Genomic DNA, 26697 nt, shown 5'->3' with positions numbered 1-26697 from the left:
CCCTAACAAGTTGGCCATGAGTCATGTCAATCTGTGAGTTAATTAACTCTTTCTGGCTCTGTGTTACTTTTCAATGAGAGATTATATTACACTCATAACGTCACACCCCAATGCAAAATTGATGCAGGAAGGGATGACACAAACATGGCTGAGTGCATCTCAAAAGCTTCCCATCCTAGGTTCTGTCTCACTACAGCTTGTGCTGGGTTAGAAGCCATGTCAATGTATAACTGAAACGGTTTATCAAAGTCATGTTCAGTAACAAATTCAAGGCAGGGCCGCCCAGAGGAGTCGGGGCCTGGGGCAAAGCAATTTCGGGAGCCCCTTCCATAAAAAAAGTTGCAATACTATAGTAACATGTATTTGGAAATGTAAAAAATAACCAGTGAAATACATTCAAAAATTAATTTTTAATAATTTGAAAATACACGAAATACATTATTTAAAAACATTAAATGCTTTAATGGTATGTATACATTTGCAATTAAATAATGCTTCTTATGAAATCATTTTTTTACAAATTGTTCTGAACATTAATTATACAGCTGCAAATTTTTTCCTCGCTTTCATTTTGACGAACTCATTAATAATGTCATCAAAACTTATGTCTTTGGCCAGTTCATATTCTATGCTCAAAGTGAGCAAATAGTTCAGCGTTTCTTTCCTAGTGGCTAAACGCAAACGATTTTTAATCAATGTTAGCTTACTAAATGCATGTTCTCCTGATGCTACCGACACTGGCAACACTGTTAGTAGGCATAAACAAATACAAATCTGTGGAAACACATTTTCTAACCCGTTTTTGAAGAGAGCATTAAGAAGTGTAAGTGCAGAGGTTACATGTCCATCAACTCTTAAGTTGGAATCTTCTTCTATTTTGTAAAAGATTCTAAGTTCCTCTTTAAGATCTTCTCTTTGCATGTCTTTTGGATATGTGTGGCCAAAGTGTCAGCACAATTTTCTATAGAAGATTCATCCAGTTTATCTGGTAGACACAAAATTGGTGAAAATAAATTTGAGACTTCAGTCATTCTTTCACCAAGACCTCCTAGCTCTGATAGAAGCAAATCCATTGTCGGGAAGGTCACCTGTACTTCGAACTGAATATCAGGACAGTCAGACATATAGCCTGCATCCCCTGTGTCTCGCTTGTTCTTCCGGGTCCTTGAGTCATGTTTCATTTTGGGGTCAATGACGAGGCTTGAAGCGACTTGTTTGGCTTCTTCAACAAAAACTGGCCAAGAATCTTTCAGTGTTTGAATTGCCTTGACTAAGCTGCTCACGTGTTTAGCTCCCTCTTCCATTGTTAATTTGAGGCTTTGTAGGACCTTGTTCTTATCGTCAATACACTGAAGCTCTTTAAACCATATTGTAGTAAGAAGTACAAATTCAAATGACTTAAGCCACTTAATCAAACAATCAACATCTGCCTGGATTTCAGGAGGTAAATGAAGCTCCTCTTCAATTTTAATTAAACTTTCCAGCACGCCTGTGTGATTTGTGATTAGGGAGTGAACAGCATCAACTCTTGCGTTCCACCTAGTTTTAGATACAGAGTGATGAGATATATTCGCAGTGGGCTGCAAAATTTTCCATCTCGCAGGGCTAAGAGCAAATAGTTTATAGAGTTTCTGAACATTTCCAAAATATGTCTTTCTCTCTACACTGGTTTCCATAGCGTGGGCGCCACAGAGGTTCAGCATGTGAGCGCTGCATGGAGAAAAATAGGCTTGGGCATTTTCTTCCAAAATTCTTGTCTTTACTCCCTGAAATTTTCCTGACATGCTAGAGGCATTGTCATATCCCTGCCCTCTGCACCAAGATAGTTCTAAGTCATGTTCATTTAAAAACCTCTTTATTTGTTCCGCTATATCTGTGCCAGTCTTCTTTTCAAAAGCTACTAGTTTAACAAATCTTTCATGTACATCCCAATTTCCTTTAGTTTTTATTCTCAGATATGTGATGCAAAAAAATTGCTCTGTGTGTGAAACACCAGGTGTACCATCAACAACAATGCTGAAATATCAGTTTTTTCTTACCTCTTCAAGAATAGAGTTTAAAACTTTCTCCCCACACTATTTCAATAAATCATTCTGACTACGCCATGACAGGTAGTGAGCCTGCATTCTTTGACCAGACTCTCTGCACTGCGCTACCATCTCTAGAGGTGGTTTCACCTCAGTATTGTACCTGTCCACAAGCTTCAGTGTTGACAAGAAAAGCCCACAGTCGTCGTCATCAACAGTAGAATGGCTACCACGAAATGGCAGATTATTCTTTGCTAAGAAAAGAATCATGTCAACAACAGAAGTTACTATTTTACGCCATTTTTCCTCCTCCTGTTTAATACTATGCTGTAATTTTTTGTCATTCCCATCTACAGCAGCAGGACTAGTTGACTGTACCAGGTTTAAGAGTAGGGGCTCGTTCACTTGCACATCTACCAACGTGATATATGCCATGTGCCAGCAATGCCCCTCTGCCATGTACCTTGGCCAAACCGGACAAAACAATATGCAAAAGAATAAATGGACACAAATCTGACATCAGGAATCATAACATTAAAAAACCAGTGGGAGAACACTTCAACCTCTCTAACCACTCACTGACAGACTTGAAGGTGGCAATTTTGCAACAAAAAATCTTCAGAAACAGACTCCAAAGAGAGACTGCTGAACTCAAATTAATATGCAAATTAGATACAATTAACTCAGGCTTAAACAGAGACTGGGAATGGTTGGGTCATTACACTAATTGAATCTATTTCCCTATGTTAAGTTCTCCTCACCCCTTCTATGGGTCATCTTAATTATCACTTCAAAAGTTTTTTTTTTTCTCCTGCTGACGATAGCTCATCTCAATTGATTAGACTCTTCCTGTTGGCATGCATACTTCCACCTTTTCATGTTCTCTGTATGTATAAATATCTCCTGTCTATGTGTTCCATTCTATGCATCCGAAGAAGTGAGCTGTAGCTCACGAAAGCTCATGCTGAAATAAATTTGTTAGTCTCTAAGATGCCACAAGTATTTCTTTTGCCTGTACGAGTTTCTCAGCTATAGCAGTGTTCTCCATTGTCTAGCCAAAGATAGCCAAAGAGGCTGGATTTCCTTCTCTTCCTCTGCAACAACCATAACATTGTTTTCTGAATGTGGTAATATTTTGGATTCCTCATACACCGCCTTTTCTTTTCTTGGATTGTGCCTGAAGAAATTTGTGAAGAGTTATTTTTCCCTTTTCTTCTTCTCTGTCAAGCTTTCTTCTGCTTTCTCTTCTCAAATCCTGAAAGATATGGACATTTCATTTTTCTAACTCCTACGATCATTGACTGTGTGATGATACCCGCAAACAAATTAATTCCTTTGATATGTTTCATTTTGTTAGGTAGCGTGATGCTGTACCCCATAATGCTTTATGGGAATATGACATAACTGGAATATGATCTACTGAATCTATGTAACATATCTATATAAAGGTTACGATCTACTGAATCAATTAATCCTATCTGCATGCATGTATCATTGTTGTATTCAAAGTTATAAATAATGCTTGTGTACTGGCTTGATTTCTAAATAACCTTAGTAGAGCATTTGGTCAGTTCCTGGAGAAAGGAATGTTGAAGTTAAGTACCTAATCAAGAGACTCTTAAAGGACAGTGAATCTTGGAAAGCTCCAATCCACATAAGAAGTCCACTTGAGGACGTTTAAGGTAGCACGTAAACAGTGGATACCTCAGACATTCTCTTGGGGGCCTCTGCGGAGCCTGGGGCAAATTGCCCCGGTGGCCCTGATTCAAGATAAAACTTAGCATGATTCCTGTATGTTTCATGCGATCTTGCCACGAGCTAAAGAAAACAGCTACTTTTTCCATACAAACTCTGGCAAATGTTTGGAACCACGCAGACTATGCTAACAGATTATGCCCCACACTCTCAAAGAAACTGTGGAACCACCTGATCAACATTCTACACAGCAATCAGGACAAGATTTAAGAATGAGCTCTCAAAACTGAAGACTCTCATAAAAAAAAACAACCTTCCACACAAACTTCCTTGTGGCTGGACTTTACAAAAATTATACAAGCCATTTACAACACACACTTTGCTTCTCTACAAAGGAAAAAGGACACTAACCTATCTAAACTACTGCATGCCACAAGGGACCACATAAGTGGTTCCCTTAACCCACCCAACAATATTGTTAACCTATCCAGCTATACTCTTAGCCCAGCAGAAGATTCTGTCCTATCTCAGGAATAACTCTGACATCATAATCAAAAAGGCTGACAAAGGAGGTGCTGTTGTCATCATGAATAGATCGGAATATGAACAAGAGTTAGGCAGCTCTCTAACTCCACATTCTACAGGCTATTACCCTCTGATCCCACTGAGGGTTACCAAAAGAAACTACACCATCTCCTCAAAAAACTCCCTGAGAAAGCACAGGAACAGATCTGCACAGACACACCCCTAGAAGCCCGACCAGGGATATTCTATCTGCTACCCAAGATCCATAAACCTGGAAACCCTGGATGCCCCATAATCTCAGGCACTGGCACCCTGACAGCAGGATTGTCTGGCTATGTAGACTCTCTCCTCAGGCCCTATGCTACCAGCACTCCCAGCTATCTTCGAGACACCACTGACTTCCTGAGGAGACTACAATCCATTGGTGATCTTCCTGAAAACACCATCCTGGCCACTATGGATGCAGAAGCCCTCTACAACGACATTCCACACACAGATGGACTATAGGCCATCAGGAACAGTATCCCCGATACTGTCACAGCAAACCTGGTGGCTGAACTTTGTAACTTTGTCCTCACCCATAGCTATTTTGCATTTGGGGATGATACGTACCTTTAAGTCAGAGGCACTGCTGTGGGTACTCGCATTGCCCCACAGTATGCCACCATTTTTATGGCTGACTTAGAACAACGCTTCCTCAGCTCTCGTCCCCTAATGCCCCTACTCTACTTGCGCTACATTGATGACATCTTCATAATTTGGACCTGTGGAAAAGATGCCCTTGAGGAATTCCACCATAATTTCAACAATTTCCATCTGTCACGGAGTGTAGGGGAGTCCGGTCCTGCACCCCTCTTTCTGGGACCCACAGTGATTCTCAGCCAGCCAGTAAAAAAGAAGGTTTATTGGACAACAGGAACACAGGTTACAGCAGAGCTTGCAGGCACAGTCAGGACACCTCCATCTAGTCCTTCTGGGCTTTCAGGGTGCTTGGATCCTAGCTAGTGTTAGGTAAATAAAGCAAGTCCTCACTCACCTCTCCAGCACCCGAGTTCGTGCGGAGTTGGTATGCGGCACACAATTCTGTCAGAGACCAGACACCAATGCGTTGATCAACGGGCTCACACTATCCTTAGCTCTAAAAGCTTTAGATTAAGTGTGGCTCCTTTATTAGGGGTGAGCATCAATATTTATACACAGAAGTAAACAAAGTGATTAACAAAAGATAATGGTCATGCATAATCAATCAAGATTTTACGGAAAAGCAAGTTAACAAGTAAATGCAGAGAGATAAAGGCTAATGGCTACTTGAGAAAGGGGGTGTCATGAGTAGTTTGCAGGTCAGTGTTTTGTTCAAAAGGGTTCAGGAAGGATTATGCAGAGACAGCCAGTCTGGGTGTGTTTTGGCTCCCCAAAGTTCACCAAAAGTTTAGACCCAACACTAGGATACCCTGAATTCCGCCCACACAGCCCCAAACCCAAACTCAAAACTGCTTCCCTCCTGCCACTCCCTTCCTTTGTTCTCCTTCCCAGGCAAAGGTGTTGACCTTTCCCCTCCCTTACCTAGCTCAGGTTACAGGCTCCGGTATCGTCTATCCCCTTAAGTCCTCCCCTGCTCTCCCATTCCCCACACAGACAGCCCCTACTCCATCACACCATCCCACCATCAACCTCAGCCTGGACCAGTCCACACAAGAGATCCACTTCCTGGACACTACAGTGCTAATAAGCGATGGTCACATAAACACCACCCTATACCGGAACCCAACTGACTGCTATACTTACCTACATGCCTTCAGGGTCGGCCTTCCATTAGGCGACCCTAGGCGGTCACCTAGGGCGCCAGGATTTGGGGGGTGGCATTTTGTGTGCTCCCCACGGGGCGTGTGGGAGCTTCTGGTTCAGCTCCTGTTGCACCGCCGAAGAAGGACCTTTTGCCGACATGCTGCAGAAAACAGCGGCAGGAAATAGAGCAGCTCAGTGACTGCCGCTGTTGCCTGCGGCATTTCGGCAGAGGGTCCTTCTCCCGTGGTGTGATGGGAGCAGAACCGGAAGCTCCTGTGCGCCCCACAGGGAGTGCACAAAATGCCGCCCCCCAAATTCTGCCTACAGCACCAGAAACTCTGAGGCTCCTGCATGCCTCCAGCTTTCATCCAGACCACATCACACAATCCATTGTCTACAGCCAAGCTCTAAGATACAACCGCATTTGCTCCAATCCCTCAGACAGAGATAAACACCCACAAGATCTCTATCAAGCGTTCTTACAACTACAATACTCACCTGCTGTAGTGAAGAAACAGATTGACAGAGCCAGAAGAGTACCTGGAAGTGACCTACTACAGGACAGACCTAACAAAGGGCTTGTCTACATCAGAAAGTTGCAGCGCTGGTGAGGGAGTTACAGCGCTGCAACTTAGGAGGTGTACACATCTGCAGGGCATCACCAGCGCTGCAACTCCCTGTTTGCAGCGCTGGCCGTACTCCCGTTTTGTCTCGGGTGTAGAGGATCCAGCGCTGGTGATCCAGCGCTGGTAATCAAGTATAGACACTTACCAGCGCTTTTCTTGACCTCCGTGGAATAAGCAGGTATCCCAGCATACCTGAGGAAGCCTCTGGTAATCAAGCTGGTCTCCTTCCCCGGCTTGCTCTCGTGTTCCCCAAACCCCGAGCAAGCAGGTCTCCTTCCCTGAGGTTTGCTGGGTGGTTCCGGGAACGCGAGAGCAAACCGCGGCGAAGCTGGTCTCCTTCCCCGGTTTGCTCTCATGTTCCCCGAACAAGCAAGTCTCCTTCCCTACGGTTTGCAGGGTGGTTCGGGGAACGCGAGAGCAAACCGCGGCGAAGCTGGTCTCCTTCCCCGGTTTGCTCTCGCGTTCCCCGAATCCCGAGCAAGCAGGTCTCCTTCCCTGCGGTTTGCTGGGTGGTTCCGGGAACGCGAGAGCAAACCGCGGCGAAGCTGGTCTCCTTTCCCAGTTTGCTCTCGCGTTCCCGGAACCCCCGAGCAAGCAGGTCTCCTTCCCTGCGGTTTGCAGGGTGGTTTGGGGAACGCGAGAGCAAACCGCGGTGAAGCTGGTCTCCTTCCCCGGTTTGCTCTCGCGTTCCCCGAACCCCGAGCAAGCAGGTCTCCTTCCCTGCGGTTTGCAGGGTGGTTCCGGGAACGCGAGAGCAAACCGCGGCGAAGCTGGTCTCCTTTCCCGGTTTGCTCTCTCGTTCCCCGAACCCCCGAGCAAGCAGGTCTCCTTCCCTGCGGTTTGCAGGGTGGTTTGGGGAACGCGAGAGCAAACCGCGGCGAAGCTGGTCTCCTTTCCCGGTTTGCTCTCTCGTTCCCCGAACCCCGAGCAAGCAGGTCTCCTTCCCTGCGGTTTGCTGGGTGGTTCGGGGAACGCGAGAGCAAACCGCGGCGAAGCTGGTCTCCTTCCCCGGTTTGCTCTCGCGTTCCCCGAACCCCGAGCAAGCAGGTCTCCTTCCCTGCGGTTTGCTGGGTGGTTCGGGGAACGCGAGAGCAAACTGCGGCGAAGCTGGTCTCCTTCCCCGGTTTGCTCTCGCGTTCCCCGAACCCCGAGCAAGCAGGTCTCCTTCCCTGCGGTTTGCTGGGTGGTTCGGGGAACGCGAGAGCAAACCGCGGCGAAGCTGGTCTCCTTCCCCGGTTTGCTCTCGTGTTCCCCGAACCCCGAGCAAGCAGGTCTCCTTCCCTGCGGTTTGCAGGGTGGTTCGGGGAACGCGAGAGCAAACCGCAGCGAAGCTGGTCTCCTTTCCCGGTTTGCTCTCTCGTTCCCCGAACCCCCGAGAAAGCAGGTCTCCTTCCCTGCGGTTTGCAGGGTGGTTCCGGGAACGCGGGAGCAAACCGCGGCGAAGCTGGTCTCCTTTCCCGGTTTGCTCTCTCGTTCCCCGAACCCCCGAGCAAGCAGGTCTCCTTCCCTGCGGTTTGCAGGGTGGTTCCGGGAACGCGGGAGCAAACCGCGGCGAAGCTGGTCTCCTTTCCCGGTTTGCTCTCGCATTCCCGGAACCCCCGAGCAAGCAGGTCTCCTTCCCTGCGGTTTGCAGGGGGGTTCGGGGAACGCGAGAGCAAACCGCGGCGAAGCTGGTCTCCTTTCCCGGTTTGCTCTCGCGTTCCCCGAACCCCCCTTGAAGCCGCCCAACAGCGCTGCAGTGTGGCCACATCTAACACCACTTGCAGCGCTGGTTGCTGTAAGTGTGGCCACTCTGCAGCGCTGGCCCTATACAGCTGTACTAATACAGTTGTAACAACCAGCGCTGCAAAATTTTAGATGTAGACATGGCCAAAGAAAGTAACAGATCGACACTAGCCATCACCTTCAGTGTTAGGATATAGATATTCAGGCCTGTCTGCAAAGGCCTATACTTTAAGAATTTAGGTGTATTCTTATCACTTAGCTATTCATAGAGGTATAAAAGAAAGAATCAAGATCACTATCTGTGTAATGGTCTTCTCTTACTGTGACAGGCTAAGGCCTTCAGCCAAGATGTAGTTAGACAGCCATAAGCTGGGAAGTGTATGGTCACATCCTCACATTCCAAACTAGTCACATTGAAATAAGGTGCTATTGGGCTATTAGGAATACAATCCTGCCCTGATATTCCTATCACCTCCAGAGAAAGGGAAGAGCCTAGAAGGTGTAAAAGGAAACTTAGTTTAATAGCATCCTGTCTGGCAAGAACTCACTTATCAATAGACACAGCTGGAAAACCCTTATGTCTGTATAGATGTAGTTGTGAAATCCTCACTTCTGTATTGTTTTGTATGTTTATTTGCATGGTTTCTGTCTGCTGTATAATTAATTTTGTTGGGTGTAAACCAATGAAGGTGGTGGAATATAATTGATTAAATAACCATGTTACAATATGGTAGGATTGGTTAGTTACATTTCAGTAAAATGATTGGTTAAGGAATAGCTAAGCAAAACTCAGGTTTTACTATATAGGCTACAGTCAATCAGGAAGTAAGATGGGGGAAATGGGAACAGGGACTGGGGGAATTGGGATCATGTTTTGCTAAAGGGGAAAATGGGAACGGGATGAGAACAGGAACAGGGACACAGGCAAGGCTCTGTGGTGTCAGCTGGGAAGAGGTACACTAAGGAAGGAAACTGGAATCATGCTTGCTGGAAGTTCGCCCCAATAAACATCGAATTGTTTGCGCCTTTGGACTTCGGCTATTGTTGCTCTCTGTTCATGCGAGAAGGACCAGGGAAGTGAGAGGGTGAAGGAATAAGCCCCCTAACATTCAGCCCCAACTAAAACTTCTCCAGCTATCATCAAGGATCTACAACGTATCCTGAAGGACGATCCCTCGCTCTCACAGATCTTGGGAGACAGACCAGTCCTCACTTACAGACAACCCCCAAACCTGAAGCAAATACTCACCAGCAACCGCACACCACACAACAAAAACACTAACCCAGGAACCTATCCTTGCAACAAACCCAATGCCAACTCTGTCCACATATCTATTCAAGTGACATCATCATAGGACCTAACCACATCAGCCACACCATCCGGGGCTTGTTCACCTGCACATCCAGCAATGTGATATATGCCATCATGGGCCAGCAAAGCCCACTTAATCAGATGAATGCGGTGGAAAATACAGTACGAAGATAGATATATACACTCACAGACAGAAAACATGAAAAAATGGGTGTTCCCATATCAACTCTAATGAGACTAAGTGAAAAGATGGGCTATTAGCAGGAGAAAAAAACTTTTGTAGTGATAATCAGGATGGCCCATTTCCAACAGTTGACCAGAAGGTGTGAGTAACAGTAAGGGGAACATTAGCATGGGGAAATAGTTTAGTTTGTGTAATGACTCATCTAGAACCACTCTTTATTCAAGCCTAATTTAATGGTGTCTATTTTGCAAATTAGTTCCAGTTCTGCAGTTTCTTGTTGGAGTCTGTTTTTGAAATTTTTGTTGTTGAATAATTGGGACTTTTAGGTGTGTAATCGAGTGACCAGGGAGATAGAAGGATCGCCGACTGGTTTTTGAGTTATAATTCTTGATGTCAGATTTGTGTCCATTTATTCTTTTTTGTAGAGAGTGTCCGGCTTGGCCGACGTACACGGCAGAGGGGCATTGCTGGCACATAGAACCAGAGATTATGAGGGCTGGAAGGGACCTCAGGAGATCATCTAGTCCAACCCGCTGCTCAGGGCAGGACCAACCCCCGAGGGACTGAGCTGACAGCCCTGGCTCTAAGGATGGCAGCTCGCACGTGGGTGGCTGCAGGCGGCTGGGCTGTGACCACGCCGGTGCCCCTGAGGAGCTGTGGCCAGCGCTGGCAGCCGGCTCTGCCCGAGGACGGGGCCTGGCTCCTGCCTTGTGGCGTGGCTGCTGGTGCCTCTGCTCCAGGCTGGGCGGCCTGGCGGGGGCGGGGCCTGGGGTGTGTGCTGGGGGGCGGGGCCGCTGGGGGGGCGGGGCCGCTGCGGCTCTGCCCCCAGCCTGCGGAGGGGCGGGGCAGGGAGGAGAACCAGGGGCAGGCCGCGCGGAGCGCGCTGATTGGCTCCGTATCGCTGCGGGTGACGTCTCTGCGCCGGGCCTGCTGCCATTGGCGGAGCGCGGCGCCGCTTAGCGCGTGGGCGTTGCCGGGAGTCGCAGGCCGCCAGCGCTGCGCTGGGCCGGGCAGGCGGGGCGGGCTCCCTCTCGCGGGCCGCACAGCCGCTTAGCGCCCCCCCCGCCCTCCTTACAGCCCCCCCGGGAGCGCCCAGCCAGCGCCCCGCGGCCCCCCCCTCCCGCCGGCCCCGTGTCCGGCCCCCCCTCCCGCCGGCACCCCCCCGGCCCGGCCTTACAGCCCCCCCGGGAGCGCCCCCCCCTTCCCGGCCTTACAGCCCCCCCGGGAGCGCCCAGCCAGCGCCCCGCGGCCCCCCCCTCCCGCCGGCCCCGTGTCCGGCCCTCCCGCCCCGCGGTTCCCCCCCCGCCCGGCCTTACAGCCCCCCCGGGAGCGCCCAGCCAGCGCCCCGCGGCCCCCCCGCCCCGTGTCTCCCCCTCCCGCCGGCCCCCCAATCCCACCTGGTCCCCTGGCCCAGTGCCCCCCATAGTCCCCTGCGACCCACCCCTGGCCGAGCGCCCCCCCCAGTCCCCCTGCCCCTCCGGCCCAGCGACCCCCCCCAGCCCACACGCCCCCAGTCCCGCCTGGTCCCCTGGCCCAGTGCCCCCCATAGTCCCCTGCGACCCACCCCTGGCCGAGCGCCCCACCCAGTCCCCCTGCCCCTCCGGCCCAGCGACCCCCCCCAGCCCACACGCCCCCAGTCCCGCCTGGTCCCCTGGCCCAGTGCCCCCCATAGTCCCCTGCGACCCACCCCTGGCCGAGCGCCCCACCCAGTCCCCCTGCCCCTCCGGCCCAGCGACCCCCCCCAGCCCACACGCCCCCAGTCCCGCCTGGTCCCCTGGCCCAGTGCCCCCCATAGTCCCCCCCAACCCACCCCTGGCCGAGCGCCCCCCCAGTCCCCCTGCCCCTCCGGCCCAGCGACCCCCCCCAGCCCACACGCCCCCAGTCTCGCCTGGTCCCCTGGCCCAGTGCCCCCCATAGTCCCCCCCAACCCACCCCTGGCCGAGCGCCCCCCCAGTCCCACTGCCTCTCCGGCCCAGCGACCCCCACCAGCCCACACGCCCCCAGTCCCACTTGGCCCTGCGGCCCAGTGCCCTCCTGTCAGCCCCCCCCCAGCCCCTACAGAGCAGGGAGACGTGGGAACGAGTTGGGGGGAGGGAGCTCTGTCCCCATCAGCTGCCGGGTCTCTGCTGGAGGCTCCCAGCATTGTCCCCATCTTTTGGTGCTAGTGCCCCACAGGGAGGTTGGGGGTTCAAGCTTCAGGGCCATCCACTGGGACCTGCCTCGTGCTCCCCACGCAGCCCCGGCCGCCTGCCCAGGAAGGGCTGTGCCCAGGCGCCGCACCCCCCAGCGGGGCCCGTGTGTCAGGCCTGCGCTCTCTCCCCAGCCTGTCCCTGCTGTGAGGATGGGGTTGCACTGGAGAAGGCTCCTGCCCTTGCTGCTGGGGCTGCTGCTGGACCCATGGGGCACAGGCTCCTTCCCACTTGAGCCCTGCCGGACCTGCCGGGACCTCGCCAGCAGCTTTCTCAAGGTGCTGGGCTGTGGGGCAGAGGGAGATGACTGGGCATTTCCTAGGGCCAGGCCCTGAGCGCAGCAGGATTGGTGCCCCCCTGGGCACTAGTGCTGAGTTCCCCACACAGCACTGCTCCCTAAAAGGGAGAGGCTGAGCATGGGGCTGAGGCTATGGGGCATAGCTGGCTTGGGCTAGGCTTGTTGCTGGGGTGGGGCTGCACTGGATGCAGGGGATGCTGGGTGGGAGGGCTGGGCCCTGGGGCTATGACCTTCCCTTGCTTCCCCAGGGCCTGGAGCGGACAGAGCGGGAGAATTTCGGGGGAGGGAACACGGCCTGGGAGGAGGAGAAGCTGGCAAAATATGCGCACAGGTGAGCGGGTGGCATGCGCTCCTCCTGCCTGATTCCTGCCCCAGCTCACCCATGGGTGGTGTGGACAGGAGCTCAGTCTGGGGCTCCAGCCTGGAGCTGAAGATCCCACAGAGAGCAGGCTTCCTGGAGCTCCAATTGCCATCATGACCTTGGGGCTGGGGCTGGGGCTGGCTGGATCAGTAGTTTTGTAGGGGAGAGCTATGGGGCTGGCGGTTTGGGTCAGGGAGGAAGGAGGTGCTGTGGGGTTGATGGTCAAGGCAAGGGGGGACTATGGGATGAGGAGGAGGTTGGGGAGACTGGGGGGCAGTGGTTGCGTTGTGGCAGGCAGGAGGGTGCTATGGGGCTGGCGGTCTGGGTAGGGGGTGTCATGGAGTCACAGTCCCTGTACTTGGGAATAGCTCTGCATGAAGCCAGGCAGGACTCGGGGCAGCGTCTCCCCTCAGGGCCACGCTCACCAGGGCAAGGAGCCTGCTCGGCTTCAGTGCTCCCTGGGTCCGACCTTGGAGTGTTCAGCCCCATGGTCACCCCGTTCACTCCCTGCAGCGAGTCCCCCTGGACAGGACCCCTGGGGAGCCTCACGCACCCCTGAAGGGCCCTGCCCCCCCACTCTGCAGCCAGCGGTGATTCCCAGCCCTCATGTGACACTGATGGGTTGCTAGTGTAGAACAGAGCTTGTGAGCACAGAAAACAGGGACCTGCAGCAGAATCCAGCTTGGGGGGGATCCCGGGCCCTGTGCTCTCCCTCTGAGTCCCAAGCCAGGAGACTGCTCACCTAGCTTCCACCAGCCCAGCCTCAGACATGCCCGTTGCCCCTCCTCCATCCTGGGCAAACAGGTCACCTGGTCACCACCTCTCACTTTGCTCCAGCTTGTCAGACCATCAGTTGCCAGGTTACGAAGCACTTCGGCCATTCTCTGTGTGCACTAGGGGCTCTGCAAAAATCACACACCTTTGTCCTGCCACCTAGGCATTGGGGTGTAACACAGGGAAACTGAGGTACACACAGTATTCATGCAAAACATTAAGAAAAAAACTCCTGCTTTGTCACAGGGAAGAGGGCACTGTGGGGGCTGCTGGTCTGTGGGGGAGCACTATGGGGTCCGGTGAGTGAGGCGGGAAGGAGGATCCTGTGGGGCTGATGCTATGGGGCCGTGGCTGCCATGTCCTGACCCCCATTCCTGTGCAGTGAGACGCGCCTGCTGGAGGTGCTGGAAAGTGTGTGTGGCAAGTTGGACTTTGCGTGTCACCAGCTGCTGGAGCAGAGTGAAGACCACGTGGAGAGCTGGTGGTTCCAGGGGTGAGTGACAGACAAGGAGCAGTAGGTTCTGTGCCACACTGGGGCTTTGCTCTGGGCCTGGCCCAGGCTCCCTTTCTCCCAGGCCCCCATCCAGACAAGGGCTACCAGCTACCACCTCCCCAGAGATGGGCCGTGCACTGCCCCACCCTGGGGTGGCAGGGGTGGGACCCCAGGCAGCAGGGTGTGGAGAGGAGGAGGGGGACTTTGCATCCCAGCCAGTGCTCCTGGCAGTGCATCCTGCCCAGCTGTCCGTGTCCAGGGCAGTGAAGGTGCCTGGGCATTGCAATGGGCACAACCAGCGGTGGTAGCACAGGATGCAGTGTTTATGTAGGACCTACCTTGGCTTCTCCTGTGGTGGTAACAAGTGTGTCCTGCTGTATCCCTCAGACAGCAGCGGCACCCTGACTTCTTCCAGTGGCTCTGCATGGACACTCTGAAGGTCTGCTGCCCACCTGGCACCTATGGCTCTGACTGCCTGCGTGAGTCGCCAGCCCTGCTGGCTTCTGGAGCACCTCTCCTCAGGGCCAGGCTGGGGGCACCATGGGAAGGGATAGGGGAGCAGGCCAGGCAGGGGGGCCTGGACGGGTGCCACGGGCAGGAACTGGGACCTGGGAGGGGCAGAACTGGGCAGGAACTGGGGCTTTGAGGGGTGGCACCATGGGTAGGGGTTGGGGCAGAGGAACAGGTGTCATGGGCAGGGTTGGAGGTGGGTGCAGGGCATGGTGGGACAGGACAGGTTCTGTGCCCGGCACCGGCGATCAGCACAGTAACCCATCTCCCTGCAGCATGTGCTGGTGGGCACCAGCAGCCATGCAGCGGGAACGGTAAATGTGACGGTGAGGGGACGCGCACGGGCACTGGCCTATGCATGTGCAGCCTGGGCTACGGCGGCTCCTTCTGCTCCGAGTGCGCAGACGGCTACTACGAGGCAGCCAGGAACGAGAGCCACCTGATATGTGCTGGTAGGTACTGCAGCATGGCACATGTGCTGGTAGGTAGTGCGTGTGTGTCCTGGCAAGCAGGGGAGCGAGCTCCACTGCCCCTACTGCTTCAGATGGCTCTGCCCGAGAGCTCTGTGAGAGGGTCAACAAGCATGTGGACAAGGGGGATCCAGTGGGTACAGTGTATTGGGATATTCAGAAAGCCTGTGACCAGGTCCTACACCAAAGGCACTTAAGCAAAGTAAGGAGTCCTGAGAGAAGGTCCTTCCGTGGATCAGTAGCTGGTTAAAAGACAGGAAACAAAGGGTAGGAATGAATGGTCAGTTTTCAGAATGCAGAGAGGTAAATAGTGGTGTCCCCCAGGGCTCTGTGCTGGGGCCAGTCCTGTTCAACAACAGTCTGGAAAAGGGTAAACAGAGGTGGCAAAATTTACAGATGATACAAAAATACTCAAATAGTTAAGTCCCAGGCAGACTGCAAAGAGCTACAAAACAATCTCACGAAACTCGGTGACTGGGTAACAAAATGGCAGATGAAATTCAATGTTGATAAATACAAAGTAATGCACATTGGAAAACAGAATCCCAACTGTACATATAAAATGATGGGGTCTAAATTAGTTGTTACCACTCAAGAGAGAGATCTTGGAGTCATTGTGGATAATTGTTTGAAATCATCCACTTAGAGTGCAGCGGCAGTCAAAAAAGCTAACAGAATGTTGGGACTCATTAAGAAAGGGATAGATAATAGAGAAAATATTGTATCGCCTCTATATAAATCCCTGGTATGCCCACATCTTGAATACTGCGTGCAGATGTGGTCATCCCATCTCAAAAAAGATATATTGGAATTGGAAAAGGGAGACAAAAAGGATTAGGGGTATGGAACAGCTGCCATATGAGGAGAGATTAATAATACTGGGATTGTTCAGCTTGGAAAAGAGATGACTAAGGGGGGATATGATAGAGGTTGTCACGGACTTGCAAATCGAGTCCACTCTTGGCCCCATGGGGGGGTGCCCCTTTCAGTGCGACAGCCCTTCTCGGGGGTCCACTCTCTCTCGGGGTCAGGCCCTTCCACCTCCTGGAGTCGCACCTCTCTGAGCCTTAGCACGCCTGTCTCTGCCGTGGGCCCCCCCAGGGAGTCCCCTCGCTCTGGACCCCCGGGGCCTCGTCACCCCCTAAGGGGATGATGCCCCCTGTTCTCTAGTCCAGAGTGACTCTCAGCCAGTGCAAAACAAGAGGGTTTATTGAGCGTTGAGCCCAGCACAGGAAACACTCAGGGCCTCAAGCCTGGCCTCCCCCAGTACAGCACATCCCAGTCCCCCTGCATGCAGGTGGCCTCTGCCTTCTCCCCCTCTCCAGCCCAGAGCCCCTCTGCTTCCCAGCTGGGCCTCCGATGTCCCAAGCCTGCCTCTGTCCATTGTCTTCTCTCCAGGTAAACAAGGTCACCTGGGCCCCCTTTCCTCTCTTCGCAGCCCATTGTCCTCCCACTGGCCAGAACCGGCTATGATTCCTGAGCTGGGCCTTTGGGTCACCAGGTCACCGTCGTTGGGGTCTCCTCCGTTCTCCACGCCAGCGGTTGGGGCCCCAAGTTCCCTCTCCGGTCCTCTATAACAGCAAACTCCCTCTCCTGTCACCTGTTTAAACCCGTATCACCCAGGGATAGTGAGTCCCACCCTCCCACATGCAAACCATCAGAAAACCAAGAAAATCCCCCATAGGAAACAAGCAAAAACAAGAAACTTCCCCACTTCTTGTCAAAGGTCTATAAAATCATGACTGGTGTGGAGAAAGTAAATAAGGAAGTGTTATTTTCTCCTTCTGTTAACACAAGAACTAGGGGTCACCCAATGAAATTAATAAGCAGCAGGTTTAAAACAAACAAAAGGAAGTATTTCTTCACACTACACACAGTCAACCTGTGGAACTCCTTGCCAGGGGATGTTGTGAAGGCCAAGACTGTAACAGGGTTAAAAAAAGAACTAGAGAAGTTCATGGAGGATAGGACCATCAATGGCTATTAGCCAGGATGGGCATGGAGGGTGTCCCTGACCGCTGTTTGCCAGAAGCTGGGGATGGGTGACAGTGGATACATCACTTGATGATTCCCTGTTCTGTTCATTCCCTCTGGGGCACCTGGCATTGGCCACTGTCGACGGAGCTAGATGGACCTTTGGTCTGACCCAGTCTGGTGGTTGTGTAAGAGCTGGCTGTGGGCTCCGCTCTGGGGCTGGCTGGAGCCCAAGGTGACTGGATCTGTCAGCCTGCTGGGTTTGCCTGGGCAGATGGCGAGGGACTGGGCTGGGCTCTGCTGCACACTCACAGCCTGTCTCTCTCCTATCTTGGCAGAGTGCTACCGGGCATGCGGGCGCTGCTCAGGGCCAGAGGACTCCAGCTGTCTGCGCTGCAAGAGGGGCTGGGCACTGCATGAACACAGGTGCATTGGTGAGTTCCTACTGCCCCTGGAGAACTCAGGCCCTGACCCCACCCTGCAGGGGCTAGTAAGGCAGAAGATGCTGGGGAGGGCAAGGCCCTGCTGCCTAGGAGCCCTGAGGTGAGCTTTAACCTGTGTCTGGGTGTTGTGCCCCCGGGGCAGGGCTGAAGCAACAGAGACATGGCTAAGTGCGCTGGGCCCTTGTCACCTTGGGCCAGGGGGTGGGGTCTGGGACTGGGCTGTGAGGTGCAGAGCTGGGCAGGGGGGAGGGGTGGGTATGGGGTGAGCCGTGGGGCGCAGGGCTGGGCGGGTATGGGGCAGTGTTGGGCCGTGGAGCAGGGGGAGGGGCAGTGGGCCTGAAGCCACTCTCTTCGCAGACATTGATGAATGTGGCACGGAGATGGCGCATTGTCGGGCCAACCAGTTCTGCGTCAACACCGAAGGCTCCTATGAGTGTCGAGGTCAGAGCTTGTCCCCGGGGCCGGGCCCATGCAGCCCGTTGGCGTTTGCACCCTGGGCGGGGTGTGCCTTCGTGGCACGGCCTCGCCTGTGTCTGCCCTGGGCGGGGGACAGCGCTGGGCTACCTGGCCACGCCCGTGCCTTGTCCTTCGGAGGAGCGGTCCCAGAGTCTGGCACGGGAGGGGGTGTGGTACCTGTGGGGCGTGGCCGAGTCAGGATCCATGTGCTGCTGCCCCCCGCAGGGCACCCCGCTCTCTGCAGAAGGGAATCAGACTCAGTGCTGCCCCTCACCCTTCATCGCCCCGTGCAGAATGAGGGCTGGTCCTGTGGTGCTGGGCAGCACCTGGCACGTGATGCACCTTGGCTGTGGCTCCCCAGCCAGCCCGACCTGTGCATGCTCTGCTCTGGTCAAACGGGGGGGGATAGGTTCTAGCCACCAAAATCCATGGCAAGGTGGGTCCATCTGTCCCCGGGGATGCAGCTCCACCGCTCGCGTGGTTGCTTGGTGGTGCCGTCGGTGCCCTGACGCCTGCTCTGTCCCTAGACTGCGCCAAGGCCTGTGTCGGCTGCATGGGCGCCGGGCCTGCCCGCTGCAAAAGGTGCAACAAAGGCTACCAACGGGATGGAGCAAAGTGCCTGGGTAAGTGTTGTGCCCTCCTGCCCCACCAGCTCTGACCTCCCCGGCCTGCGCTGCCCCCACCCTGCCCCACTGGCTCTGACCTTCTCCCTGCGCTGCCCCTGCCCTGCTCCACTGGCTCTAATCTCCCTCCTGCCCCACCAGCTCTGACCTCCCTTCCCGCCCCACTGGCTCTCACCTCTCGCCCCACCCTGCCCTGCCCCACCAACTCTAATCTCCCCCCTGCCCCATCTGTTCCCTGCCCTGCCCCGCTGGCTCTAACCTCCTCCCCCCACCCCACTGACTCTAATCATCCCCCACTCTGCCCCACCAGCTTTAATCTGCCCTGCCCCCTCCCCTCCCCAGCTCTAACTTCCTCCTCTGCCCCGCCGGCTCTAATCCCCTCTCTCGCCCTGGCAGACATGGACGAGTGTGCCACCGCGCAGGAACCCGTCTGCACCAGGGCCCACGAGGTGTGTGAGAACACGGACGGCAGCTACCGGTGCGTGTGTGCGGAGGGTCACGTGCGCAGGGACGGCGAGTGTGTGGAGGACAAACCCCCAGGTGAGACTCTGCAGGGACCCCCCTGGCTCTTCCCCCTCCATTGGCTCTGGGGAATTTGGATGGGAGGAGTCTCACATGGGAGTGGCACTGTTTACCTGGGGGGGGGTCCTGGGCTGGGGGGTGGCACTGCTTCCTAGAGGGGCCGGGCTGGTGTTTCACATGGGGATGCGGTGCTGCTCCCTGGGGACAGGCTGCTCCCGTGGGGTGGGATGGCGGTTTCTCTGGAGATTCTCCGTTCTAGAAAGGAGGAGAGGATGGAAGATGGTAAGATGCAGGTAGGATTTGATGAGTAAGGCTGTGGGTTCGTCATGGAGGTCACAGATTCTGTGACTTCCCATGACTTCTGCAGCGTTTGGTGCACCTGGCTCTGGGGTGGGGCAGCGCAGGCAGTCCCTGTGCCAGTCATACTGGCCACTGCTAGGGCAGTCTTGGGCCACCGCGCCCCCCCAGCAGAGTGTGGGAGGGGGCAGGGGGTTGGGATGAGGGGGCACTGGGTGGTGCTTACCCGAGGGGCTCCCTGGAAGCGGTGACATCCCCCTCGCTCAGCTGCTAGGTGGGGGCATGGCCGGATAACTCTGTGTGCTGCCTGTGCCCAGTGCCAGCTTCGCAGTGCACGTTGGCGGGGAACCGTAAAGACACCGTAATAGAGGCTCTACTTAAATGTGTGCGCCAAATTAAAAAACACAGTAAGAGAACCAAAAACCTGCCACCCTGGCTAAACAACACAGGAGAAGAAGCCGTGAGAGGCAAAAAGGCGTCCTTTAAACATTGTAAGTTAAATCCTAGTGAGGAAACTAGAGAGGAGCAGAAACTCTGGCAAGTGACGTGTAAAAATACAACGAGGAAGGCCAGAAAAGAATTTGAAGAACAGCTAGCCAAAGACTCAAGAACTAACAGGAAATTTTTAAGTACATCAAAAGCAGGAAGCCTGCTAAGCAACCAGTGGGAGCACTCAAGGATGACAAGGCCGTTGAGGAGAAACTAAATGAATTCTTTGCATCGGTCTTCATGGCTGAGGATGTGAGGGAGATTCCCAAACCTGAGCCATTGTTTTTAGGTGACAATCTGAGGAACTGTCCCAGACTGAGGTGTCGTTAGAGGAGGCTTTGGAACAAATTGATAAATTAAACAGTAGTAAGTCACCAGGACCAAATGGTATCGCCCAAGCATTCTGAAGGAACTAAAATGTGAAACTGCAAAACTAATAACTCTGGTTTGTAACCTATCATTTAAATCAGCTTCTGTACCAAATGAGTGGAAGATAGCTAGTGTGACACCAATTTTTAAAAAGGGCTCCAGAGGTAACCCTGGTAATTCCCTCAGTTTGCCAGAAGCTGGGAATAGGCGATGGGATGGCTCACTTGATGATTCCTTCTTCTGTTCATTCCCTCTGGGGCACCTGGCATTGGCCACTGTCGGCAGACAAGACACTGGGCTAGATGGACCTTTGGTCTGACCTAGTCTGGCCATTCTTATGGGTTCCCGGCCTGGGGCGTTACCTCCTGACTGCCTCCCTTTGTCCCCCACAGACACCCCAGCAAAGGGCTTTTTCGATGAGGTTACGGAGGACGAGGTGGTGGTGCTGCAGCAGATGTTCTTCGGTGTGGTGATCTGTGCGCTGGCCACGCTGGCTGCCAAGGGCGACATGGTTTTCACCGCCATCTTCATCGGTGCGGTGGCAGCCATGGCTGGCTACTGGCTATCGGAGCGGAGCGACCGCGTGCTCGATGGGTTCCTGAAGGGCAGATAGCTCCAGGCGGGAGGCTCCTCCCTGCCTTGATACAGGGCCTGGGTGGGCGAGGCCCGTAGCACCGGCTTGGGGATTGTCCATGTGATGGGGAGCAGGGGGCACCTGGCTTCAGGGGGCCCCAGGACTGAGGGTGGGGTGGGAAGCTGGTGGGGGCCCCTGGCTCTGGGTGGCCCCAGGGGGTGGGGTGGTGTGGGGCAGGATCTGGCCAGACCTTTCCAGAGTTCTCAGAGAGTCGCTTTCCCCTGGAGATGTTTTGTCCATGTGGATCGCACTTGCTGTGCAGGCGCTTCGTGCCGTGTCACTGGGGCTATGCTCTGCATGTGCCCCCCCTCCAGCGCATGGGCTGCAGGGCAGGTAGTGGTTCCCGCTGGGAGTTGCCAGGCCAGAGGAGACCTAGTGCTGCAGAGTGCAGCGCTCCAAAGATGGCATCTGCCCAGTCGGAGGCCTTGTGTCTGGCACAGCAATGAGCAGCATGCTAGGCCCCCCAGGCAGAGAACAGCCTGCCTGCTGGGAGAAAAGTGGCTGTAGGTACTGCCTGGAGCCACACTGGAAGCCTCTGGGAGGGGTGGCCGGGGCTGTGTCCTGTGCGACAGGTAGGGACTCGTCTGCTGGGTTTGGTCCCTTTGACTCTGTCAGTGCCTGGGGCTATAGCTGTTCCTCTTGGGCTTAAGATCATAAGACTGGCTGGACTGGGTCAGACCAAAGGTCCATCCAGCCAGGCTTGAATGATCTTTAGGAAAGACACCAGGGAGGGTGGCTGGCTAATTGATGTGGAGTCTGCCCCCATCTCCACATGTGGTGCAGGACGGGCCTGCCAGAGAGCTGGGAGCTGGCGGACACTGGCTTGCCCTTGGCCAGCTGGGGTGATGTACAGAGAGCACTGCGGGAGGAGACCGGAACAGATCCGTCAGCCCCAGAGACCTGCCTTGGGATCCCCACGGACTGAATGTGGGGGTAGCATGCTGAACCACCTCGGCAAGCTGCAGCCCAGGGGCTCTGGGTGGAGAATAGGGTCATGGGTCTTGGGAGAGCGGGAGGGGAACTGATGGATGGGTGGAGAGTTGCAGTCAGGCTGAGAGTTCCTGGGCTGCAGCCTGCCTGATCTCCTCGTGTCTGCAGGATGGGGGAAGCAGTGAGAAAAGGGCCTGGTGGGATCCCCGTCTAGGGCCCGCTCTGGAGCGCCATAGGGGTGTTTTATGTCTGTTGGTGGCAAACAGGACGGTCCTAGGAGAGCCGCATCTGCAGAACGGGTTTGAGACCAGAGCCCTCTGGGGACCTCTCAGGCTGACCATGTGCTGGCTGCGGAGAGCATGCGGGGCTGATGGTTGGTCAATGGAGAGCGGCTGGGTTCTCTCGGAATCCGACACTGCTGCTGGCTGAGAGGAGGGGCAGGAGTCTCCTAGGTGTTGACATGGTGGTAGACGGCTTGGAGTGCCAGCGCAGCGTGGAGCAGCAGCCTTTGTGCCTGGAGGGCTTGGGGAGCTTGCTGTGAGTCTGCGGAAAGCTCTGCTCAGGGCTGCACCGGGGCACAGCTGCAAGGTCAGGGTCCATGAGATCTTTGGGGGCTGGGACACGGATCTGAGCGGCCAGGAGAGGGTCCCAGGGGAAGTCTGGCAGGAGGTGCAGCATATGCCCAGCATGGCTTGTGGCCCAATCGTTTGAGGCAGGTCCTTGGTGTGGTTTGAGATTTGCGCTGCAGGTGGTGGTGGGTTGGGACTCTCCCCGGGGAGGTAGGCACCTGCTCAGCCCTATGAGCTCTGCACTGGCCTCTGCAGCCCTGGAGGGGGGACAGCTGGCAGCGGAGGCCAGACAAATTCAAATTGGAAGTCGGGTGCGTGACTGACCCCAGGAAGTGGGGGGACGGACGCGGCCAGCTTTGGAAACTGCTGGGCCCAACATGGGTAGCTGGGCAGTACCGACTGGCCTGTGTTGGACAGGAGGCAGGCCTTGAACCCTGAGTCTCTGGAGGGCTCCTGACTTCCCTTGGCTGAGCCAGTGAACGTAGGTGGTTGAGAGCAGGCCCTGTTGCCTCAGGGCAGGGGAGGCTTTGGCTCGTGCAGGCGGAGTTGCGCTGAGAACTGGGTCCCGGGGGAATGGCGAAAGCTGCAAACCAACCCTGAGCATCTCCAGTGAGGACAGTGGAAGCAGTGCTGAGCTTCGCTGGCTTGGCTCCAGAATAGGACTCAGCCCCCCAAAGTCTCCTGGTACTTTACTGGGGGAAGGCGGGATCTGGAGGCTGCTGCTTGTCTGTCATGAGAAACCCCCCTCCCTTTCAGGGACTATTTGGGGCAGAGACTGGATGTGTCTGGAGACAGCTGGCTGGTTCCAGCCCAAGCCTGAGAGATGTAGGTGAGCTGGCACAGAAGGTAGGGCAGGGGCTGGAGCTCGCATTCAATAAGCAAGGGGCCCTTGCCCACTGTGTCAGAGCTGCTTCCTGGCTGAGGACAGAGACTGGAAAACAGCCTGCCTTCTGCGCGGACTGGGGGGTGCTGAGGGGCAGATGTTCCCAGTTCTGGCTGCTGGAGTCCCTAGTTCTGGGGATCCTAGAGCCCTCCAAGGCATGAAGGGGGAGTCGGTGTGGGGACTGACTGGAGTGCGAACCCCTGCATGAGACGATGGGGCTGCCAGGTATCAGGCCAGACTCCACAGACTGAAATCAGCGTGGCCCTGTGGGACCGTGATCCTGCCCAGGTGAAGCGCTGCTGTCTGGCACAATGTGCCTGGGCACTGCCCGCTGGCAGGAGTTGGACACACGCTGGGGAACCAGGACATGTCTGCATGTAGCTGGTGGAGATGAGGGTGCTGGACTCTGCCGTGGGTTGCTGGCTCCCAGAGGTCCTGCTGCCGGGCACTGCCAGCGCCCTGGGCAAAGGGTGAATATCGAGCAGTTGCTAAGCCTCCCATTGCACTGCTGTGACCTCAGTCTCCAGTGTTTGCTGTTCTGCTCAAGTGCCCTTGGCACCTTCTTCATGGGGGACGATGAAGGGTACTTACCTGGAGGAAGAGCTGGGTTGTGAAACTTCTCCCCAGGGACTTCCTCTTCTGCATGCCGGCTGCGGGGCAGTGCGGGGTGTCCGCAAGCGGGACACAGCTGGGCAGCGAGATCCTGCTCACCTTTGGGCTGAACGGGAAGGAGACACCCCCCCCCCGTGCCACAGGGACCATGTGGCTGAATTGTTTGAAGAGAAGCTCCAGCCCCAAGATCTGCCCAGCTGCCCCCTTTGGCATGAGCCTCAGTCTAGGGATCTGTCACTGGCAGTGGAGCGCCTCGCTGTGGGCCCCCCATGACACAGAGGGGACTGAGGCCCAGACGAATGAAGTGACTGGGAACTGAGCTTGGTCGTGTCTGTCCCTGCCCTCGGGGGGAGAACAGGAGCAGGGTCCCTGCTCAAGGATGGGAGCCTGGGCAGGGCCAAGTCCTGCTGGAGCTGAGTGCCCAGTGCTGGGCCTGTTCAGCACAAGGCCCTTGACTCGGTGCTCTGATCTCTTGGGGGGCAGCAGAGCGGTGCCAGGTGCTCACCCTCTGGCAGTGCCCATGAGACAGGACCACATGTGGCCACTCCTGGGCTCTGGGAAGGGAGGCACCTGCCCCTGCTGGGGGTGGAGGGGCTTTTAAAGAGTGCTCTGTCCTGCCCTTGCATCTGTGGCCTCATGACTGCCAGCCATAGCAGAGAGAAGCAGGGCCAGTCTTGGCTGAGTGCCAGGTGGGGGGCCCCAACCCTAGAAAAGCAGGTTTAATACTGGTGGTGGGGCCTGATCCACAGACCCCCCCCCAGGTCCTGTGGGAGCTGGGTGTGGTTGGGTGAGTGGGACCAGCTGGCTGCTGCCACACTCCAAGGACCATGGAGGCTTCCTAGCCCACGATGACTGCTCCAGGAGTAACAGCTTAAGATGGGTGCCCTGCCCAGCGAGGCGCGGCTCAGCCCCTCACTCCAGCACTGCTCAGGGCCCCGGGCATGCCTGCACCCTCTCCACCAACCAGCACTGAAGGGGCAAATGGGGTTAGTTTGAATATGCCCCCACCCCCCGGCTGCCTAGATCCATTAGCTCTAGGGCTGGCAAGAGATTAAAAAAATGGTATCTACAGTGTGAATAATTTATTTCAATATTTGTTTTCTACATTTTCAAATACATCAGTTTCAATTATAGTACAGAATACAAAATGTACAGTGCTCACTTGATTATGAATATTTACACTGTAAAAAAACGGAATATTTTTCAGTTCACTTCATGTACGTCCTGTAGTGCAATCTCTTTATCATGAAGGTTGAATTTACAAATGTAGAATTATATACAAAAAAGTCTACATTCAAAAATAAATGTAAAACTTTAAAGCCTACAAGTCCACTCAGTCCTAATTCTTGTTCAGTCAATCACTCAGACAAACAAAGTTTGGTTACATTTACTGGCAATAATGCTGCCCACTTCTTGTTTACAATGTCACCTGAAAGTGAGAACAGACGTTCGCATGGTGCTGTTGTAACTGGAATCACAAGATGTTCGTGTGCCAGATGCCCTAAAGTTTCACATGTCCTTTCATGCTTCAGCCGCCAATCCAGGGGCCATGCGTCCATGCTGATGGCGGGTTCTGCTCGAGAACAACCCCCAAAGCCGCATGGACTGACACATGTTCATTTTCATCATCTGAGTCAGATGCCACCAGCAGAAGGTTGATTTTCTTTTTTAGTGGTTTGGGTTCTGTAGTTTCCGCATGGGAGTGTTGCTCTTTTAAGACTTCTGAAAGCATGCTGCACACCTCATCCCTCTGATTTTGGATCATGTGCTGTAGCTATCCTTAGAAATCTCATATTGGTATCTTCTTTGTGTATTGTCAAATCTGCAGTGAAAGTGTTCTTAAAACAAACATGCTGGGTCATCATCCGAGACTGCTAGAACATGAAACATGTGGGTAAAGCAGAGCCAGAGACATACAATTCTCCCCCGAGATGGTCAGTCACAAATTTAATTAACGCTTTTTTAATGAGCATCATCAGCATGGCAGCACGTCCTCTGGAATGGTGACCAAAGTATGAAGGGGCATACGAATATCTGGCATGTAAATACCTTGCAAAGCTGGCTACAAAGGTGCCATGAGAAGGCCTGGTCTCGCTTTCTAGTGACACTGTAAACAAGAAGTGGGCAACATTATCTCCTGCAAATGTAACCAAACTTGTCTGAGTGATTGGCTGAACAAGAAGTAGGACCGAGTGGGCTTGTCAGCTCTAAAGTTTTATGTTGTTCTATTTTTTAATGTGGTTTTTTGGGCATAATTCTACCTTTTGTACGTTGCACTTTCACAAGAAAGAGGCTGCACCACAGTACTTGTATGAGGTGGATTAAAAATACTATTTTTTTTATCATTTCTACAGTGCAAATGTTTAGAATCAAAAATAGCTCTGATGAGCAGTGTACATTTTGTGTTCTGTGGGGTAACAGAAATCAATATACTGAACTAGAAAAACATCCAACATATTGAATAAACCATAAAATACCAATTACAATTTACCACTCTGAGTAATCACAATTACAAATTGCGATTAATTTTTTGGTTAATCATATGCATTAACTGTGATTGTCAGTAGGGTGTATAACCTAGGACCAGGCCCTGCCTGATGCCTGCCTCAGTGGGCAGGGCTGAGTGCTGAGCTTTGTGTGGCTGCCAGGCACAGGCAGAGAGGGGCAGTCCGTGCTCTGGGGGGGTGGTTTGCACGTGGGGGGTGAGAAGCCTGCCAGCCCGTCACCCAGTGCTGGCTTGAGGCACCTGTACCAGGCAGGGATCCACCTGTGCTCTGTTGAACAGAAGGTTTGGGCAGTGCTGGCTGCAGCCTGGGGTGGGATCCTGCCCTCAGCCCCCACTTGCTCTGCTTTGCTCCTGGGGCCCACTCAGCCAGGTGCTAGGGGAGGCCAGCAGGGCAGTGAGGGGGGGTGGAAAACGAG

General features: G+C 54.2%; 1 protein-coding gene across 1 annotated transcript; it reads left to right on the top strand.

Moving 5' to 3' along the window:
* The first annotated feature begins 11843 nt into the window (after positions 1-11843).
* CRELD1 (cysteine rich with EGF like domains 1) lies at positions 11844-24846 on the top strand. Its single transcript, XM_030569757.1, has 10 exons — positions 11844-12346; positions 12615-12697; positions 13884-13994; positions 14382-14473; positions 14780-14956; positions 17287-17382; positions 17749-17832; positions 18375-18470; positions 18867-19010; positions 20540-24846. Exons 1-10 carry the CDS (start codon positions 12221-12223, stop codon positions 20758-20760), a joined length of 1230 nt encoding a protein of 409 aa, XP_030425617.1. The 5' UTR covers positions 11844-12220; the 3' UTR covers positions 20761-24846.
* The last annotated feature ends 1851 nt before the right edge of the window (positions 24847-26697 follow it).

The sequence above is a fragment of the Gopherus evgoodei genome, chromosome 7 (genome assembly GCF_007399415.2).
Source record: "Gopherus evgoodei ecotype Sinaloan lineage chromosome 7, rGopEvg1_v1.p, whole genome shotgun sequence".
Classification (NCBI taxonomy): domain Eukaryota; kingdom Metazoa; phylum Chordata; order Testudines; family Testudinidae; genus Gopherus; species Gopherus evgoodei.
Note: the sequence above shows the minus strand (reverse complement) of the source record. Positions and strands in the feature narration are given on the sequence as shown.

Bases quoted from the DNA above. Each gene is read 5' to 3' on its own strand.
- CRELD1 (XM_030569757.1), top strand. From the start codon at position 12,221: ATGGGGTTGCACTGGAGAAGGCTCCTGCCCTTGCTGCTGGGGCTGCTG. The intron at 14,957-17,286 runs GTAGGTACTGCA...CTATCTTGGCAG, and splicing joins GAGCCACCTGATATGTGCTG to AGTGCTACCGGGCATGCGGG. The intron at 19,011-20,539 runs GTGAGACTCTGC...TGTCCCCCACAG, and splicing joins TGTGGAGGACAAACCCCCAG to ACACCCCAGCAAAGGGCTTT.